Source organism: Oncorhynchus mykiss, chromosome 22 (assembly GCF_057628025.1).
Source record: "Oncorhynchus mykiss isolate SJ-2025 chromosome 22, ASM5762802v1, whole genome shotgun sequence".
Taxonomy (NCBI): Eukaryota; Metazoa; Chordata; class Actinopteri; order Salmoniformes; family Salmonidae; genus Oncorhynchus; species Oncorhynchus mykiss.
This window is the reverse complement of record NC_143043.1, coordinates 42,513,900-42,532,221: the sequence shown is the minus strand read 5'-3', so window position 1 is coordinate 42,532,221 and position 18,322 is coordinate 42,513,900. Positions and strand designations below refer to the sequence as shown.

The 18,322-nt window shown below is 42.6% G+C and overlaps 1 protein-coding gene across 1 annotated transcript in view; it reads right to left on the bottom strand.

Annotated features, from left to right (window-relative positions):
- LOC110501815 (nebulin-like) overlaps positions 1–18,322 on the bottom strand; it is a 102,963-nt gene that overhangs the window by 66,686 nt on the left and 17,955 nt on the right. Inside the window, 28 exon segments of the mRNA XM_090216100.1 lie at positions 82–186; positions 385–588; positions 676–987; positions 1,074–1,181; positions 1,275–1,379; positions 1,497–1,703; positions 1,878–2,189; positions 2,378–2,485; positions 2,649–2,753; positions 2,871–3,077; positions 3,183–3,494; positions 8,201–8,308; positions 8,521–8,625; positions 8,731–8,937; positions 9,153–9,464; positions 9,600–9,707; positions 11,678–11,782; positions 11,967–12,173; positions 13,124–13,435; positions 14,463–14,570; positions 14,806–14,910; positions 15,157–15,255; positions 15,481–15,588; positions 15,807–16,004; positions 16,301–16,414; positions 16,542–16,649; positions 16,945–17,049; positions 17,984–18,082. Coding sequence (XP_090072226.1) covers positions 82–186; positions 385–588; positions 676–987; positions 1,074–1,181; positions 1,275–1,379; positions 1,497–1,703; positions 1,878–2,189; positions 2,378–2,485; positions 2,649–2,753; positions 2,871–3,077; positions 3,183–3,494; positions 8,201–8,308; positions 8,521–8,625; positions 8,731–8,937; positions 9,153–9,464; positions 9,600–9,707; positions 11,678–11,782; positions 11,967–12,173; positions 13,124–13,435; positions 14,463–14,570; positions 14,806–14,910; positions 15,157–15,255; positions 15,481–15,588; positions 15,807–16,004; positions 16,301–16,414; positions 16,542–16,649; positions 16,945–17,049; positions 17,984–18,082 — 4,593 coding nt within the window.

Below are 18,322 nucleotides of genomic sequence, written 5' to 3'. Positions count from 1 at the left end.
AATGTTGTTTTTATTGATTTATTTTTTTTACAAATGTTTACATTCATCAAGAGGGTTACCTTTGTGCAATCAGTTACTTACCCAACTGTAGTTGGACTTGTTTGCATTGGCCAAAACAATGTCCATCGCATCTGGCATAATGTGGTTCTTGATCTTGTCCTTCTCCCAGGCCTTAGTGTAAGCTTGCTGCAATAATGAGTTTCAAGTTCAAACTAACAGCGTGAAGTGCCTATTCATATAAATGGCTGAAATATAATCCAAAGTAGGGGAGATCAGATTACCTTAAAGCAGGTTTAAATGATGGAATCATTATTTGAATATCATCTACCAGGAGAAACATTCAAAGGCAAATGATGAATAAAGATATACCAGTTAGTCAAATACCTTGTTGGCATTATCATTATTTTGTTTAGCCAAAACCATTCCAATGTCTTGAACTGAGCTGGTGAACTTGAAGTTGCTTGGGTGCTGACGATACAGCTTCTCACTCAGGACATCGGCGGCTTTCTTTGCCTTCTCAACATCAAGTGAGCCGATGGGAACCCATCCGATGCCTTGCAGGCTCTTTAGTTCAGCCTTATACACAGCCTAGACACAACAATACCACAATGGTCAAAATGGATGGAATAAAGACAGTTACACTGGAAAAACATGATCTAGTTAATTCATACTTACATCACTCGCTATGTCATAGACATGTCTGGCATGGACAACATCAGTGGAGTCTGGCAGACAGGTCCAGTTGTGCAGTCGAGTTACATATTTGGCATGGTTGACCTGGATCTGGTTCTTCTTGGCCAACTCAAAGGCCATCATGTCCAATGGGAGATGGAACTTGGTCTTGGACTGGTGGAAGTCCTTCTTGTACAGAGCATCACTGGCAATCTTGGCTGAGTTAATAGCCAGCATGAGCAGAGGGTCTTCCTCGACACAGCGGGCTCCAATGTGGTGGCCAACCTGCTTACGGTAGCCAGCCCTGTATTTGAACTAAATAAATTAAATTGAGATAGTTAGGTGTCATTCAAATGCTGAAGTTCACACACCATTTATTCAATAGACAGTTTTTCACTTACATCGCTAGCAATGGATGTGCCCTGTTTGGCTGCCAGGATTGCAATAGCATCATTGCGCAGGTCATAACCCTTCTTCTTGTCCTGTTCATTGGCAAGCTTATATAGTGACTGTACAGGAGAAATAAAAAAACATGTTTGGAATGAATTAGGACAATGCAGCCTAAATGAACACTACAATGAGGTGTGGAAGGTATGACTCACAGCACTGCAGATGATCTTGTTGGCTCTGGCCAACACCACCTCCATTGAGTCTGGCATGATGTGGACAGAGGTCTTATCCTTATTCCAGGCGTCAACGTACGTTTGCTATAAGACAGATATACTTCTTGTTGTTTTGATGTATTACCATGTATTTGTATTGTATACATTATAATATATACAGTTCACATATGTGCATAGACATTCAGTAGATACAGTAGATACCTTGTTCATGATTGCATTGTTAGCATTGGCCAGAATGACGTCCATGGAGTGCATGTCCTTGGTAAACTTAAAGCTGCTGGGGTGTTGGCGGTACAGTTTCTCACTGCCAATCAGGCCAGCTGTTTTGGATCTCTCTACATCCAGAGAACCAATGGGAATCCATCCTGTGCCTTTGACGCTTGTCTCATAGTCACTTTTGTACAAATTCTGCAGTAAAAAGGCGATAACATAACCAAACTTTTCTCACAGATTCAGATGTGTCTTTACAGCTCAGAATCTGGGAATGGTTCAATAATTATGAGAGAAAAAATGTATTGTATACAAAAACATGTTTTGTTGTTCTGTTTGTTTTTATAGTATTATGAGTCAAATAATACTTACATCACTGGCGATCGTCTGCATCTGCTTAGCCAACTCCACGTTCATGGCATCAGCAAGCACAGTGTAATGGTGCTGGATCTTCCTGTAGCCAGCAAAGGTCTGCACTGTGGAGGCGTGCTTGGCATGTACAACACTCATCATGTCAACTGGAGAGTGGAACTTCAGCTTGGACTTGTGGTAGTCCTTCTTGTAGTTCTTGTCACTCTGCAACCTGGCCACCTCCATGTAGTGCACCAGTAAGGGGTCGTCCTGAAGAGTGCGGCAGCCCACTTGTTTTCCCCTATTCATCCGGTGACTCAGCTTGTACTTGTACTGTGTAAATAAACAACAACAGTTTATTATTCCCAGGACGAATATTTAGCTTTGATGAAGATTACTTTATAGTATACAAGGTCCAATGGAAATTCTACTTCCGCTTTATCCCAACATACATACAGAGGTTGGAGCAGATTGTAAAATGGTTTTAAAGCAGCCTTTTATTGCTGGTCTGAGTCACTCACGTCACTGGCGATTTTGGTGCCCTGCTTAGCAGCCTGAATGGCGATGGCATCAACCTTCAGGTCGTAACCCTTCTTATACATCTTCGCCAGGCCTGCTTTGTAGATTTTCTGGAACGGAGGAGAAACAATTTATTAAAATATGACCAAAAATAACATTTGCTAAATAATTCAAATTCCAAGAGATATTTCAAAGTTATATTGCAAAAGCATGATGCATTACAAAGAGGAATATTTTGAGGGTAACCTACATGTTTGGAAAAGGTAGCCTTACCTGACTCATGTTGATAGCATTAGCCTTCGCCAGGACAATTTCAGGGGCATCTGGCATCACATGGACTGTGAGCTTGTCATTGTGCCATTGTTTGGTGTATTCTTGCTGCAATGTCATTGGCACAAACACAAGTCAATTGTAACATTAGGACAAATGAGAAAACATCACATTTTAAACTATGTGTTTTTAATTTCAAATATGGCGTTATGGTTTATAGTGTACCTTGTTCATGATCTTGTTGTTGTTAGTGGCCAGGACAATGTCCATAGAGTCCATCAGCTTCTTGAACTGGAATTTAGAGGGGTGTGTACGGTACTTTTGTTCACTCTGGATGTCCCCGCCAACCTTTGCAAGTTCCACCGGCAATGAGCCAATAGGAATCCATCCTGTTCCTCTCACAGAGTTGTTCCAGTCAGACTTGTACTCAAACTGGGGAATGAACCAAACACAAATGAATGAAGTATTTGACACCCACAAGCGTGTTAACAGAAAACACCCCTAGCACTAGGCCGAAGTCACATGAACGGTACTCACGTCACTGGAACTGGCATTCATGGTGCGAGCCAACGCAAGGTTCATGGAGTCAGCGGTAAGAGTGTAGTGGTGTTGGATCTTCCTGTAGCCAGCAAAGGTCTGCACTGTGGAGGCGTGCTTAGCGTGTTCAACACTCATCATGTCAACTGGAGAGTGGAACTTCAGCTTGGACTTGTGGTAGTCCTTCTTGTAGTTCTTGTCACTCTGCAACCTGGCCACCTCCATGTAGTGCACCAGTAAGGGGTCATCCTGAAGAGTGCGACAGCCGATTTGTTTGCCCTTTCCCTTCACATAGTCTTTCTTGTACTGGATCTGAAAGGAAGAAGTAAAATAATAATCAGACAATCCGACACTATTGGACGTAGCAACACTGTTGTGGACTACATACTGTATAGCTCTTTCTGTCCTCCTGGGCCCAGTTTTTCAAAAGTGATCTATCTGGATTTTGCCTAGCGGATAGGATTAAATGCATATAAATACAATGAATAGAACAGGAATCCCTATTCAAGTCAGAGGTATTGTTAACAAGCACTCCCCCATAAAGAAAATTAGAATTAAAAACAGGTTCAGCCCCTGGTTCGACCGTGATCTGGCAGAGTTACTCCACATCAAGAACATCATTTGGCAAAAGACTTGGCACTCAAATAGTCAGGCTCACTGGCTCTCGTTCAGGCAAATGAGAAATAAGTGATCTCAGGCTTTCCAGAAGGCCAAAGTTAGTTACTTTAAGAAGCAGTTCTCTCTCTGTGGGTCTAACCCCAAGAAGTTCTGGAAAACGGTGAAAGATCTGGAGAATAAGACCTAGAGACGAGTATGAAAATGTATGCACTCACTACTGTAAGTCGCTATGGATAGGAGCGTCTGCTAAATTACTAGAACGTAAATGTAAACCCTCCTCTTCATAGCTGCCCATGTCCGTTAATGTTGATGATGTGGTTGTTACTGACAAGGAGCGTATGGCTGAGCTCTTTAATCACCATTTCATTAAGTCAGGATTCCTATTTGACTCAGCCATGCCTCCTTGCCCATCCTCATCTCCCAGTCCTTCTACTCCTTCTAGGTGCTAAAGGAGCTCCTTAAACTTGACCCACAAAAAACATCTGGGTCAGATGGTTTAGATCACATATGTCAGAGTCAAGGCCCGCGGGCCACATCCGGCCCGCAAGAAGGTTTTTTACGGCCCCTGGGATGATCTTGATTTATTATTAGAACCGGCCCGCAGCAAGCCGGCAGCCCGCAGATCTTTTACACGCACCAATACTACATTTCCCACAATGCAAAGGTGACGCACCGAGCAGTAGGCTGCTTCATTTCAATATTTATTGGCACAGCAGTCGTCAGCATCACAGTAAAATTAACTTTCAGATACCCATCAAAAATGGCAAAACGGAAGGTGGATACTGAGAACCGGGGGTTTCAAACAAGGTGGGAGTCGGAGTATATGTTCACGAAGGTAGCTGGAAAACCTGTGTGTCTTCTGTGTGGAGAAAGTGTGGCGGTACTGAAAGAGTATAATCTGAGACGACATTATGAAACGAAACACGCGGACAAAAACAAGAATATGGACATGGAACAAAGGCTACAAAAGGCAGAGGAATTAAAACGAGGCCTCAAATCTCGACAGGCTCTGTTCAAAAAAGCCAAATCACAAGGCCAGGCTGCTGTCAAGGCCAGTTTTATTTTGGCAGAAGAGATCGCTAAATCAGCCCGGCCATTTACGGAGGGGGATTTCATCAAAAACTGCATGATTAAAGTTTGTGACGAAGTTTGCCCAGAAAAAAGGCAACTCTTTTTAAATGTGAGTCTGAGCAGAAACACCATTGCCGAGAGAGTAGACCAGTTGTCCATCAATCTAAAAGAGCAGCTTGTGAAAAAGGGAAAAGATTTTATTGCATATTCCTTGGCTGTGGATGAGAGCACCGACATTTCTGACATTGCCCAGTTGTCAATTTTCATCCGCGGAGTGGACTCCAACCTAAGCGTGACAGAGGAGTTTTTGGCTTTACGTCCTATGCATGGCACAACTACGGGGCATGATTTGTATGAAGAGGTGTCAAGATGTGTAAATGAGATGGAGCTGCCTTGGGAAAAACTCGTGGGTTTGACAACCGACGGAGCACCTGCGATGTGTGGACACAGGAGCGGACTGGTGGCGAAGATACGGGAAAAGATGCAAGAGGAAAACGCGACAGGTGAGCTGACAGCTTATCATTGTATCATACACCAGGAAGCGTTGTGCGGTAAAGCCTTGAAAATGGAGCATGTAATGAGCATCATCACGCGCACAGTTAACTTTATCAGAGCCAAAGGTTTGAATCACCGCCAGTTCAAGGCATTTCTGACGGAGTTAGAAACGGAGCATGGTGATTTGCCTTATCACACAGAGGTGCGATGGCTAAGCCAGGGAAAGGTGCTTCAAAGATGTTTCGAGCTTCGTGAGGAGATTTGTCTGTTCTTGGACAGCAAAGGGAAAGACACAACACAACTCCGAGACGAAATGTTTCTGTGTGAAATGGCTTTTCTGTGTGACATTACGAGTCATCTGAATGCAATAAACTTGCAGCTGCAGGGTCGGGATCGTGTCATCTCTGATATGTACAGTACAGTGAAGGCATTTAAAACCAAACTGACTCTGTGGGAGACGCAGATGCGGAAAGAAAATTTGAGCCACTTTCCCAGCTGCCAGACCATGAAAGAGAAGCTCTCTACCAGTGCGTTCCCGAGCACACAGTTGGCTGATAAAATAGGTATGCTTGCCGCTGACTTTCGACGCCGATTTGCTGACTTTGAAGCACAAAAAAGCAGGTTGGAACTGCTCGGTAACCCATTTGCTGTTGACGTGGAAAGCTCACCACCAAACCTCCAAATGGAGTTGATTGACCTCCAATGCAATGATGCACTGAGGGCAAAATATGCGGCAGTGGGTGCTGCGGAGTTCGCCCGTTTCCTCCCCGGCACAATGCCCCAGCTGCGCATCCAGGCTGCTCAAACGTTGTCTATGTTTGGCAGCACATACCTGTGTGAACAACTGTTTTCTTTGATGAACCTGAACAAAACATCACACAGAAGTCGACTTACTGCTGAACACCTCCACTCAATTCTGAGGATTTCTTCAGCTCAGAGCCTTACCCCGAACATTGATGAACTTGTGGAAAAGATGGGACACCACCAAGTATCACCCTCAACCTCAAACAAGTGAACATTACTGTGCAATCACATATTTAGAGTTTTTACTCAGTTCAAGTTTAAAAGTTAAAATTTAATATTTGTTTTCACTGCATGTTACTTCTCCTTAAACAAAGTGTTGTTTTTGATTAATAGATTTTTGCACTTTATTTTTTTGTATTTCAATCCAATTATATTTTAAAAATATTTCAGTTGAGTGGATGATAGAAAATTGCTATTATTGTTTTTTCTTTGAAGTAAATTTAGCCCACTTTTGCTAAAATAGAAAATATAGTCTACTGATGGTGCCTTGAATACCGGTTTCTTTCATTTAATGTTCATGTTATGGGGATATTTATATAAAGGAAATTTGTCTTTTGTGTCTGTTGAAAATTAAAGATTACTGACAGAGCCATAAGAAAATATTGCTTTATTTATCTGATCATATTGTAATATATTTGTTAGGTTTTCAGTAGGTTCAATTAGGTTCACTAGACTATATGCGTCATTTAAAAATTTTTCAATGAACATTCGAACAGTCCGGCCCTCGTCTTGTAGCTGATTTTTTTATTTGGCCCTCCGTCCATTTGACTTTGACACCCCTGGTTTAGATCCTTTCTTCTTTAAGGGGCGGCAGGGTAGCCTACTGGTTAGAGCGTTGGACTAGTAACCGAAAGGTTGCAAGTTCAAATCCCTGAGCTGACAAGGTACAAATCTGTTGTTTTGCACACTGAACAGGCAGTTAACCCACTGTTCCTAGGCCGTCATTTAAAAAAAAATATATTTTACCTTTATTTAACTAGGCAAGTCAGTGAAGAACATTCCGGTCATTGAAAATAAGAATTTGTTCTTAACTGACTTGCCTAGTTAAATAAAGGTAAAACCTCTCTGGGGAGGTTCCCAGTGCCTGGAAGGCAGCCACGGTACGTCCAATATTTAAAGGGGGAGATCAAGCTGATCCTAACTGTTACACGCCAATATCTGGCCCTGTTAATAACATTTTTTGGAAAAATGTGTCAATAATCAACTGACTGGCTTTCTTGATGTCTATAGTGTTCTCTCTGGTATGAAATCTGATTTCCACTTAGGTTATGGATGTGTTACTGCAACCTTAAAGGTCCTGAAGAATGTCACCACTGCTCTTGATTCTAAGCAATGTTGTGCTGCTATTTTATTGACTTGGCCAAAGCTTTTGATACAGTAGACCATTCCATTCTTGTGGGTCGGCTAAGGAGTATTGGTATCTCTGAGGGGTCTTAGGCCTGGTTTGCTAACTACCTCTCTCACTACCTCTCGCTGCAGTGTGTAAAGTTAGAACATCTGCTGTCACAGCCACTACCTGTCACCAAGGGAGTACCCCAAGGCTCCATCCTAGGCACCACGCTCTTCTCAATTTACATCAACAACATAGCTCAGGCAGTAGGAAGCTCTCTCATCCATTTATATGTCGATGATACAGTATTATACTTAGCTAGCACTTCCTCTGATTCTTTGGTAAACACTCTACAACAAAGCTTTCTTAGTGTCCAACAAACTTTCTCTGCCCTTATCCTTGTTCTGAACACCTCTAAAACAAAGGCCATGTGGTTCGGTAAGAAGAATGCTTGATGTGTGTTTTGTCCTACATTCTTATTTTTTTTATCCAAACACCGGTCACCACAAGATGCCTTTTGCCTTTTTAGGCTGTCATTGTAAATAAGACTTTGTTTTGAATTGATTTGCCTAGTTAAATAAAGGTTCAAATAATAACATTGATGATTCGTCCGTTGTATTCATTCTATTTCTATGTGTTTAATCTGATAGGTGAAATCCAGGTAGATCACTTTAGAAAAAAGGGTTTATTGTGTCCTTACATCACTGGCAATATGTCTGCCGTGCTTAGCATGGATGACAGAGATAGCATCTGGCTTCATGTCGTATCCTTTGGCAATATCTTCCACCCACTTGTGCTTGTAGTGAGACTAGAAGGAAACAAAGAAACCAGTCAAACACAGTCAAACATCGCAAAACTTGTACATCTTTAAAATGCAAGAGAAATTGAGTCTGTGTGTGTGTGTTTCTGTGTTTGTGTGTGTGTTTTTGTGTGACTGTATGTATGTGTGTGTGAGTGTATGTATGTGTCTGTGTGTGTGCGTGTGCTTGTGTGGTTGTGTGAGTGTGTGTGTGTACTGACCTCGCTCATGGTCTGAGCGTTGCACTTGGCCTGGAGGAACTGGGGGCTGTCTGCAGGCAGGTTGTAGGTGTGCTTGAACTTCTCACCAGATGCTCTGTATGAAGCCTTCAAAGAGAGACAGAACCAGGTAATCACATTCAACATCCATATTAGGGAATAAATACTCACATTTGATCCTAATAAACGATAAACAAAGTTGTTTTTTCTTACATCATCAAGTAGCTTGGTGTTGGTCATGGCAAGGGCCATGCTCATCTGGCCAGTCAGACTGGTGAACTTCAGGGTGCTGGGGTGCACACGGTAGCCTTGCTCATCTCGGGCTGCCATGGCTGTCTTAGCCAACTCTACCTGCATAGAGCCAATAGGAACCCAGCCAGAACCCTTGTACATGTTGTTGTAGTCGGACTTGTAGGCGTTCTGTAGAGACACACAGGGAAACAGGAAATGTATCACAACAGGTATTAAGAACAGGTATCAGGGTAGGTATCAGGGCAGGACATGTAGGTATCAGGACTGGTATAAGGACTGGACAGGTATAAGTACAGGTATCAGGACAGGACAGGAAGGTATCAGGACAGGTATCAGGACAGGACAGATATCAGGGCAGGTATCAGGTATTGAAATGAACTCACGTTGCTCTGGATCTCCATCATGGTGTGAGCCAGCTGAATAGGCATAGCCTCAGGGAGAAGAGTGTAGTTGTGAAGGCTCTTCCTGTAGCCAGCAAAGGTCTGTGCTGCGGAGGCGTGCTTAGCATGCACAAGACTCATCATGTCAACTGGAGAGTGATACTTCAGCTTGGACTTGTGGTAGTCTTTCTTGTAGTTCTGCTCACTCTGCATTTTAGCCACCTCCATGTAGTGCACCAGCAAGGGGTCGTCCTTAACATTGCGGAAGCCGACATGCTTGCCTCTTCCCTTCTCGTACGCCAGCTTATACTTGTACTGTACAGGAAATACAATGATGAATGTAGGTACCACGAATAACATGTCATGATTATGGTCAATTATGACCAATAAACCCAAATACAGATTTCCACTTCCTTCCAATTCTTCCACTTCCTTCCAATTCATACGTACATTGCTGGCAATATTAGTGCAGGCCCTGGCAGCGAGGATGGGGATGGCATCTGCCTTCACCTGATGTCCTTTGAGAATGTCTTGACGGTGAGCGTATGTGTAATAGTTCTGTGATGAGGAGAACGAGAAATAAACACATTACTTACAGTCATGAGCACATTTCAATTAATGCAAAATGGTCAATGAATATGTGTATATTAAGTGTATTTAAAAGCATTCAAAATTATATACACACTCAGTAGCAAGTTTATTAGGTACACCACCCAGGACACGAAAATCGTTCGCTCCTACAGACAGTGAGTCAGATGGCCGTGGCTTGCTAGATAAAGCAGGCAGACAGGCATTTAGTTACTGTTTGATTGAACGTTATAATGGGAAAAACGAGTGACCTAAGCGACTTTGAGCGTGGTATGATCGTTGGTGCCAGGCGCGTCAGTTCCAGTATCTCAGAAACAGCAATCCTCCTGGGGTTTTCACGAACGACAGTGTCTAGGGTTAGGGCCGAGATGGCACAGAACTCGCTTCGCCACTCCTCCACTAACCTCTCCCCCTTTCAGTGCGTATTGTGTTACCAGCCGGTTCTGGCACCATGGCATCAGGGTCAGACCGAGACTCCTGCGGTGGACGACTGGTTTAGGCGCGCAGAGGAGACATGGGAGGCCGATTATCGTATTAACCCCTCGTTCCATGTGTCTCTCCTCAGGCCGGTGGTGGCTGGTCCGCTCCAGGAATCTGAGGTGCGGGAGGTTCCTCCGCCCCCTTTGGACATCGAAGGGCCCCCGCCGTACATTGTTCATTCCATCCTGGATTCGAGGCTTCTGTACCTCGTGGAGTGGAAGGGGTACGGGCCGGAGGAGAGGTGCTGGGTTCCGGTTGCAGATGTTTTGGATCCTGAACTGCTGCGGAAGTTTCCCCGTTGCCGGCTGGATCGCCCTGCGCCTTGTCCTCCGGGTCGTCCTCGAGGCTGGCGTCGGCTGGAACCGCGCGTCAGGGGGGGGGGGGGGGTGTACTGCCACGACTTTCTCCGAAGTCGGCTCCTCTCCTTGTTCGGGCGGTGTTCGGCGGTCAACGTCACCAGCTTTCTAGCCATCGCCGCTTCATTTTTCCTATTTCCATTTGTCTTGTCTTGTTTCCATACACACCTGGTTTTCATTTCCCCAATCAATCTACTTGTATTTAACCCTCTGTTTCCCATCATGTTTTGTGTGTAATTGCTTCATGTTATTGTGGTGTTTTATTATGCGCTTTACTTTTGTTATGTTCAGTGTTTTGAGCGCATTTGATTTATGTAGTGCTCTCGTTTTTGGCTTCCCAACTGGCCGTGATTACAGGGCAAAACAGATCAATTGGACACGGGTAAATATTCAACCATTAAAAGGTTTAAGACCCCCTACCACCGTGATCTGTTCCCTATATACATTTAATGGTTAGGGAATTACTACCACATGTAACTTAAATTGTTACAGCACTCTCACTAACGGGTACAAAAAAATAAAGCCTCTTACAAAACACGCCTCAAAATATGAGTGAGAAACAACAATACCTTGCACCCAATAGAGTTCAAAAGGTTTCTGGCACTCCAGAAATGTCAGATGGTACTGTATTGTGAATTACAGTAAATTACTGGCAGCAATTGGCCAGTAAGTTATTGTCGAGTTTCAGGACAAGGTTTGCAGAATTCCTAAAATACAGTATATTACCGTATTCTGTGGAGGTACAGCATTCTCACTCACAGATGCAACAAATACAGGCTCTTACATGGGACGCTTTAAAATATGTTCATTAACAGAGACTCTTTCCCCGCCCACGACATTTTCCCACAATGCACCATAATTAATACTGTAAAACACATTGACAGTATTTTACTGTGCATTTTATGGTAATCTACTGTATTCAGTTTATATAGTAAGTTACTGATAGAATTACAAAAATGGCTAACAGTTCTGTGATCATTCATCATATAACCAATTATATAGTAATACAGGCACATGGCATGGATAATTAATATATATGGGTATTGAATGTGTATAATAGCATAGTTGTATAATAATATGGACAGTGATCAACATTTAACCAACCTTGCTGATGTTGACAGCATTGTGTTTGGCTTGCATAAACTCTGGTGCATCTGCAGGGAGATTGTAAGTGTGCAGGAACTTCTCTCCACTGGCTTTATATTCTTGCTGCAAAAAAATAACATCATAACGCCATATATTTCAATCAGCAGTTTTGTTCAGATCAGTTCAATTCAATTTGGTGCAACACAAACAAGACATTTAAAAAAAAACACATTAAATAGACAAATTCAATTCAATGGACAACTAGATATCTGATTGGTGGCCTTTCTAGTAAGTAAGTACTACTCACAACATTCATGATCTTTTGGTTATGCTTGCACAACTCCATATTCATGCCGTCCATCTTGCTGGTGAATTTAAAGTTTTCAGGGTGCTGTCTGTACTTGTGCTCATCCAGAACAGCCCCGGCCTGCTTGGCTAGCTCCACAGGAATGGATCCGATGGGGATCCAGCCAGTTCCCTTCACAGAGTTCTCCCAATCCGCTTTGTAGTTCACCTGCATCCGGCAAGGGGAGGAAACCATGTGAGAAATGCTGCAAATTGCCACGACTGTAAAAACCAAAGATGCAGCATTACAACTTACAAGTTGAAGTTTTTTTCAAATCAGGCTAATAGAAAATGTGCCCAACTAGCCCACCAGGCAAGTGAAATGTTGTCTTTTCAAATACAGCATGGCACAGATTAGTAGTAGAATATCACCTAGGCTAGTAGAATATCACCTGGGCTAGTAGAATATCACCTGGGCTAGTAGAATATCACCTGGGCTAGTATAATATCACCTGGGCTAGTAGAATATCACCTGGGCTAGTAGAATATCACCTGGGCTAGTAGAATATCACCTGAGCTAGTAAAAATGTCACCGGGGCTAGTAGAATGTCACCGGGGCTAGTAGAATGTCACCGGGGATAGTAGAATGTCACCGGGGCTAGTAGAATGTCACCTGGGCTAGTAAAATGTCACCTGGGCTAGTAGAATATCACCTGGGCTAGTATAATATCACCTGGGCTAGTATAATATCACCTGGGCTAGTAGAATATCACCTGGGCTAGTAGAATATCACATGGGCTAGTAGAATGTCACCTGGGCTAGTAGAATATCACCTGGGCTAGTAGAATATCACCTGGGCTAGTAGAATATCACCTGAGCTAGTAAAAATGTCACCGGGGCTAGTAGAATGTCACCGGGGCTAGTAGAATGTCACCGGGGATAGTAGAATGTCACCGGGGCTAGTAGAATGTCACCGGGGATAGTAGAATGTGGGCTAGTAGAATGCCACCGGGGCTAGTAGAATGTCACCGGGGCTAGCAGAATGTAACCGGGGCTAGTAGAATGTCACCGGGGCTAGTAGAATGAAACCTGTGCTGGTAGAAAATCAGTCTACTAGCCCTTCAGGCCAGTGCGGGAAATCCTTTTGTTCTTTCCCTGTGTAGGAGTCAAACTACTTACATCACTGGCATTGGTGTTCATGGTGCGAGCCAGCTCAAGGTTCATGGCCCCAGGCAGAAGACTGTAGTGGTGCTGGATCTTCCTGTAGCCAGCAAAGGTCTGCACTGTGGAGGCGTGCTTGGCATGTACAACACTCATCATGTCAACTGGAGAGTGGAACTTCAGCTTGGACTTGTGGTAGTCCTTCTTGTAGTTCTTGTCACTCTGCAACCTGGCCACCTCCATGTAGTGCACCAGTAAGGGGTCATCCTGAAGAGTGCGGCAGCCGATTTGTTTGCCCTTTCCCTTCACATAGTCTTTCTTGTACTGGATCTGAAAGGAAGAAGTAAAATAATAATCAGATGTGACACTATTCAACGTAGCCTATATGTGGACGACATACTGTACAGCCCCCACCCAGTACCCTACCCTGAACTTAAAAGAGTGTGACCACCTGGTTACTCTACCATGCACCGTAGAGGCTGCTGCCCTATGTACATAGTCACGGAACACTGGCCACTTTAATAATGGAACGCTGGTCACAGAAATCATATTTACATACTGTTTTACTCACTTCATATGTACAGTATATCATTTCTTGAAATGTTCCAGATTGACTGATCTTCATGTCTTAAAGTATTGATGGACTGTCGCTTCTCTTTGCTTATTTGAGCTGCTCTTGCCATAATATGAACTTGGTATTTTACCAAATTGGGCTAATTTCTGTATATACCACCCCTACTGTACCTTGTCACAACATAAGTGATTGTCCTAAATGCATTAAGAAGGAAAGAAATTCCCCAAATTAACTTTGAACAAGGCACCACTGTTCATTTAAATTCCAGGTGACTACCTCATGAAGCTGGTTGAGAGAATGTCAAGAGTGTGCAAAGCTTTCATCAAGGCAAAGGGTGGCTAATTTGAAGAAATTCAAATATAAAATATATTTTGATTTGTTTAACACTTTTTGGTTACTACATGATTCCATATGTGTTATTTCATAGTTCTACAATGTAGAAAATAGTAAAATAAAGAAAAACCCTTGAATGAGTAGGTGTGTCCAAACTGTTGACTAGTACTGTATATATATATATATATATATATATATATATATATATATATATATATATATATATATAAAATTATACTTCGGACATTGCTCATCCTAATATTTCTATATTTTTTTATTCTATTATTTTACTTTTAAAATGTGTGTGTATTGTTCTGTATTGTTAGATATTACTGCGCTGTTGGAGCTAGGAACACAAACATTTCGCTAAAATATCTGCTAAATATGTGTATGCGACCAAACAAATTACATTTGATTTGATGTTGTCCTGGCAATTTATTGTGTACTTACATCACTGGCAATGTGTCTGCCGTGCTTAGCATGGATGACAGAGATAGCATCAGGCCTCATGTCGTAGCCCTTTGCAATGGTTTTCTCCCAGCTCTGCTTGTAGTAGTTCTGAAATAAACCAATACGGTAAATGAATACACTATTTCCATGAGACACTAATATAACACAGTAAATGCATGTAGCGTACACCCAAGAAGGCACAGCAGCATTGAGAGGAAAGATGTCTAAACACTGTAGAGTAGTGGGCAGGCGACGATAACGCGATAATACATTTGATAATTTATTAAATTAAATATGAATATAAGGCAACTCCACCAAGGGCTCTGGTCTTGGTCAACAATACCTTGCTGATGTTGTAGGCGTTGCATTTGGCCTGAAGGAACTGGGGGTCATTATGGGGCAGCGAGTACTTCTGGTGGATCTCCTCAAGGCCCTTCTTGTAGTGAAGCTGCAAGGGAAGAAGAATACTCATTAAAATGAGTAGCTACACAAACCCTAAAATAGGTTTTCCATCCACAGAAATGAATTACTGATATAAAAACTAAGTTGAATACAGCACGTAACCTTCATGAATTACCCAGTTTACTCGACACAGAAGCTCAGTTGAAATAGCTTTTTCATCCAGCACTGAGATGAATCTGTGTTCGGGAATGAAGACAGATCACAATGTCAACTATCATGCAATAAAACTCACATCACTCCTCATTATCTGGTTGACCTGGGCCTGCATCATGACGGGGTGATCAGCGATGGAGGTGAAGGGGACAGTGTCTGGGTGCTGACGGTACTTTCTCTGAAGTGGAGGATCAAGGGTACAAATATTATGTCAAAGCAGATTAAACCAATTTTCATGTGTTTTTAAATTGTCAAGGCGAGAAAAGACTTTACACAATTAAAAATATATTACCACTAATGCTGTTTCTATTGTGAGAGCTCTGGTGAGTACGGCTTCCTTTGTATTTACTGCATTATGACAACTAGACCGGTATATTAAACTAGATCATGTAGTGGTAGCTACCTCATTGAGGATATCTCCAGCTTTCTTGGCCTTCTCCACTTCCATGGAGCCGAAGGCGACCCAACCAGAGCCCTTGGTGGAGTTGTTGTAGTCTGAATGGTATTCATTCTGTAGTGAAGGGAGGAGTCATAAAGTAGTGTGAGAATAACTTTCATTATATTTACACTGTGTATAATGCTGCAATGCCATTATAACCTTTTCCCCAGATGTTTACTAGGATAAAACCAAACCAATCAATTAATGAACACATTAATAAACAAATCAATTAATCTATTAGACCAATCAATCAATCAATCAATTTGATCAATCCATCAGATCAATCTTACGTCACTCTGGATGATGTTGGCCTTCTTGGCCAGGTCCAGCGACATGGCGTCATGAGGAAGGAGGTAGCGGTTGTGGATGGTTCTATAGCCGGCCATGCTGGCGATACCCTGGGACTTCTTGGCCAGGGTGTTAGACATCATGTCCAGCGTGGTGATGTACTTTGTTTTTGTCTTCTCATAGTTCTTCTTGTACTCGCGCTGTGGAGAGAGTTTGAGAGAATCAGAAGGTGAGGCACGACATTCTCTCCATGGCAAAAAAGTGTTTACTTAATATAAAGTTGAGATGAGTCACAGTGAGCCCTAATAGCCCTTTCACACTGACAGACACAGTCCTCATCTTTCTGTTTTATACCAAAACTCAGTGGAATTTACTTTATTAGGTTTATTTGACAGGGACAATGTACTTTAACTAACATTTTTGGAAATGTTCCAGATTATGATAGACAGCTCATTTGTAGTCTAATCTGTAGTCCTTGGGAAGGAAAATGACTTACATCACTCTGGATTTTGGCCACGTGCATGGAGTGTAGCATCTTGGGGTCGTCATGGATGCTGAGGGCTCCCACCATCTTTCCCTTGTTCTTCTCAAATTCCTTCTTGTATTTGACCTGAGGGCAAAGAGCATGTCAAGGCCTTTACTACACAGGATACAAAAGGAAACAGTCAGCATTGATCAGTATGAACAATAACATTGCATGTATGTGTAGATGTTACTTTCAGTGCATGCCTACTCACATCACTCGCTATGTTTGTGTGGGCACGGGCTGCAAGGATCGAGATAGCATCACCCTTGACCTCGAACTGCTTGGCTTTCACGTTCTCCCACTCATGCCTATAACAACTCTGCACAGAGGGAATAAATACATTTAGGATATTAGTATCATACAATTAAAGATCAGGAGGGTTTATCCAAGGAGGGTCAACAATAACCGAATGTAATGACTGTGAAATTATGTCAATACAAGCACAGAATTTTCTAATCATCTTATAACAAATTCAATTAAAAACATTATCTACAGTATCATCAACAGAACATTATCTGCAGTATCATCAACAGAACATTATCACAAAAATACATTTTTCTACATAATCATCAACAGAACATGACCTACATTATCATCAACAGAATTGCACTTACATCACTAAGGTTATATGCATTGGCTCTGGACTGGAGGAAGAAGGGGTAGTCTGGGGGCAGGGCACACTTAAACTTATCCAACTCATACGCTGCGTGATAGTTGAGCTGGAAAACAGAGGAAGAACCACATGAAAACACATGAAAATACAGCACAGTCAGGTAAAATGTGCATAGAGCTGAGTAGAGCTGAGTAGAGCTATAGGGACTCCTTGTGAACAAGATGAGTACTACCGGGGTTGTTTCACACCACTAGAGGGCAGTGCTGCCTGTCTGTGAGGAGTAGGAAGCCAAGAGTTGTCGCAACTGTCAGCCCCCCCTCCTCTCGTGAGACTAGGGGTTATTTTCATCAGACTGAACGCATGTTGCTATTAATACTACAGAGAGAGAGATAGGGCTCTCTGGTTTCCATGGCGTTTGCAGGAAGACAGCTGGGTTATGTGGGGCTCCAGAGTGGCGCAGTGGTCTAAGGCACAGCATCTCAGTTTTTTTTTATTTTTTAATTTCACCTTTATTTAACCAGGTAGGCCAGTTGAGAACAAGTTCTCATTTACAACTGCGACTTGGCAATGCTGGAGGTGTCACTACAGACACCCTGTTTCGAATCCAGGCTGTATCACAACTGGACGTGATTGGGAGTCCCATAGAGCGGAGCACAATTGATCCAGCGTCGTCCGGGTTAGGGTTTGGCCGGGGTAGGCTGTCATTGTAAATAAGAATGTGTTCTTACCTGACTTGCCCAGTTAAATAAAGTTAAATAAACAAACACAAAAAGTGTTGTGTAGATGAATGAGCACATTTTCAAGCAACAGCTATCAAGAACCTTTAGTGTCATGGCAACAGCTCAACCGACATCTCTTTTCCAGCATTTGTTCATAAACTCTAACAAAATGATGTCACATATTTTTAACAGGTTGTCCCACTGAGGTCAAAATACCTATTTTCTAAGCTAGACAGACAGATGTAATTGTAATTCTTTAGCGTAACTAGTTAATATTGAACGGAATAATCGTCTGGTCTGTAGTAAAAGTTGAATACATACGTCACTCAGCTGTTTGGCGTTGATGGCAGCTTGCACTTGAACAGGCGAGTCTGTCACTTGCGTAAACTTCACCGTACCCGGATGTTGCCGGTACACTTTCTGCAAAATGAAACAACGCACATGAAAGATGTCATTTATAAACTGGATGGTTCGAGCCCTGAATGCTGATTAACTGACAGCCATGGTATATCAGACCGTATACCACATGTATGACAAAACGGTTCATTTTACTGCTCTAAATATGTTGGTAAGTAGTTTATCATAGCAATAAAGCACCTCAGGGGTTTGTGGTATATGACCAATATATCACTGCTAAGGGCTGTATCCAGGCACTCCGTG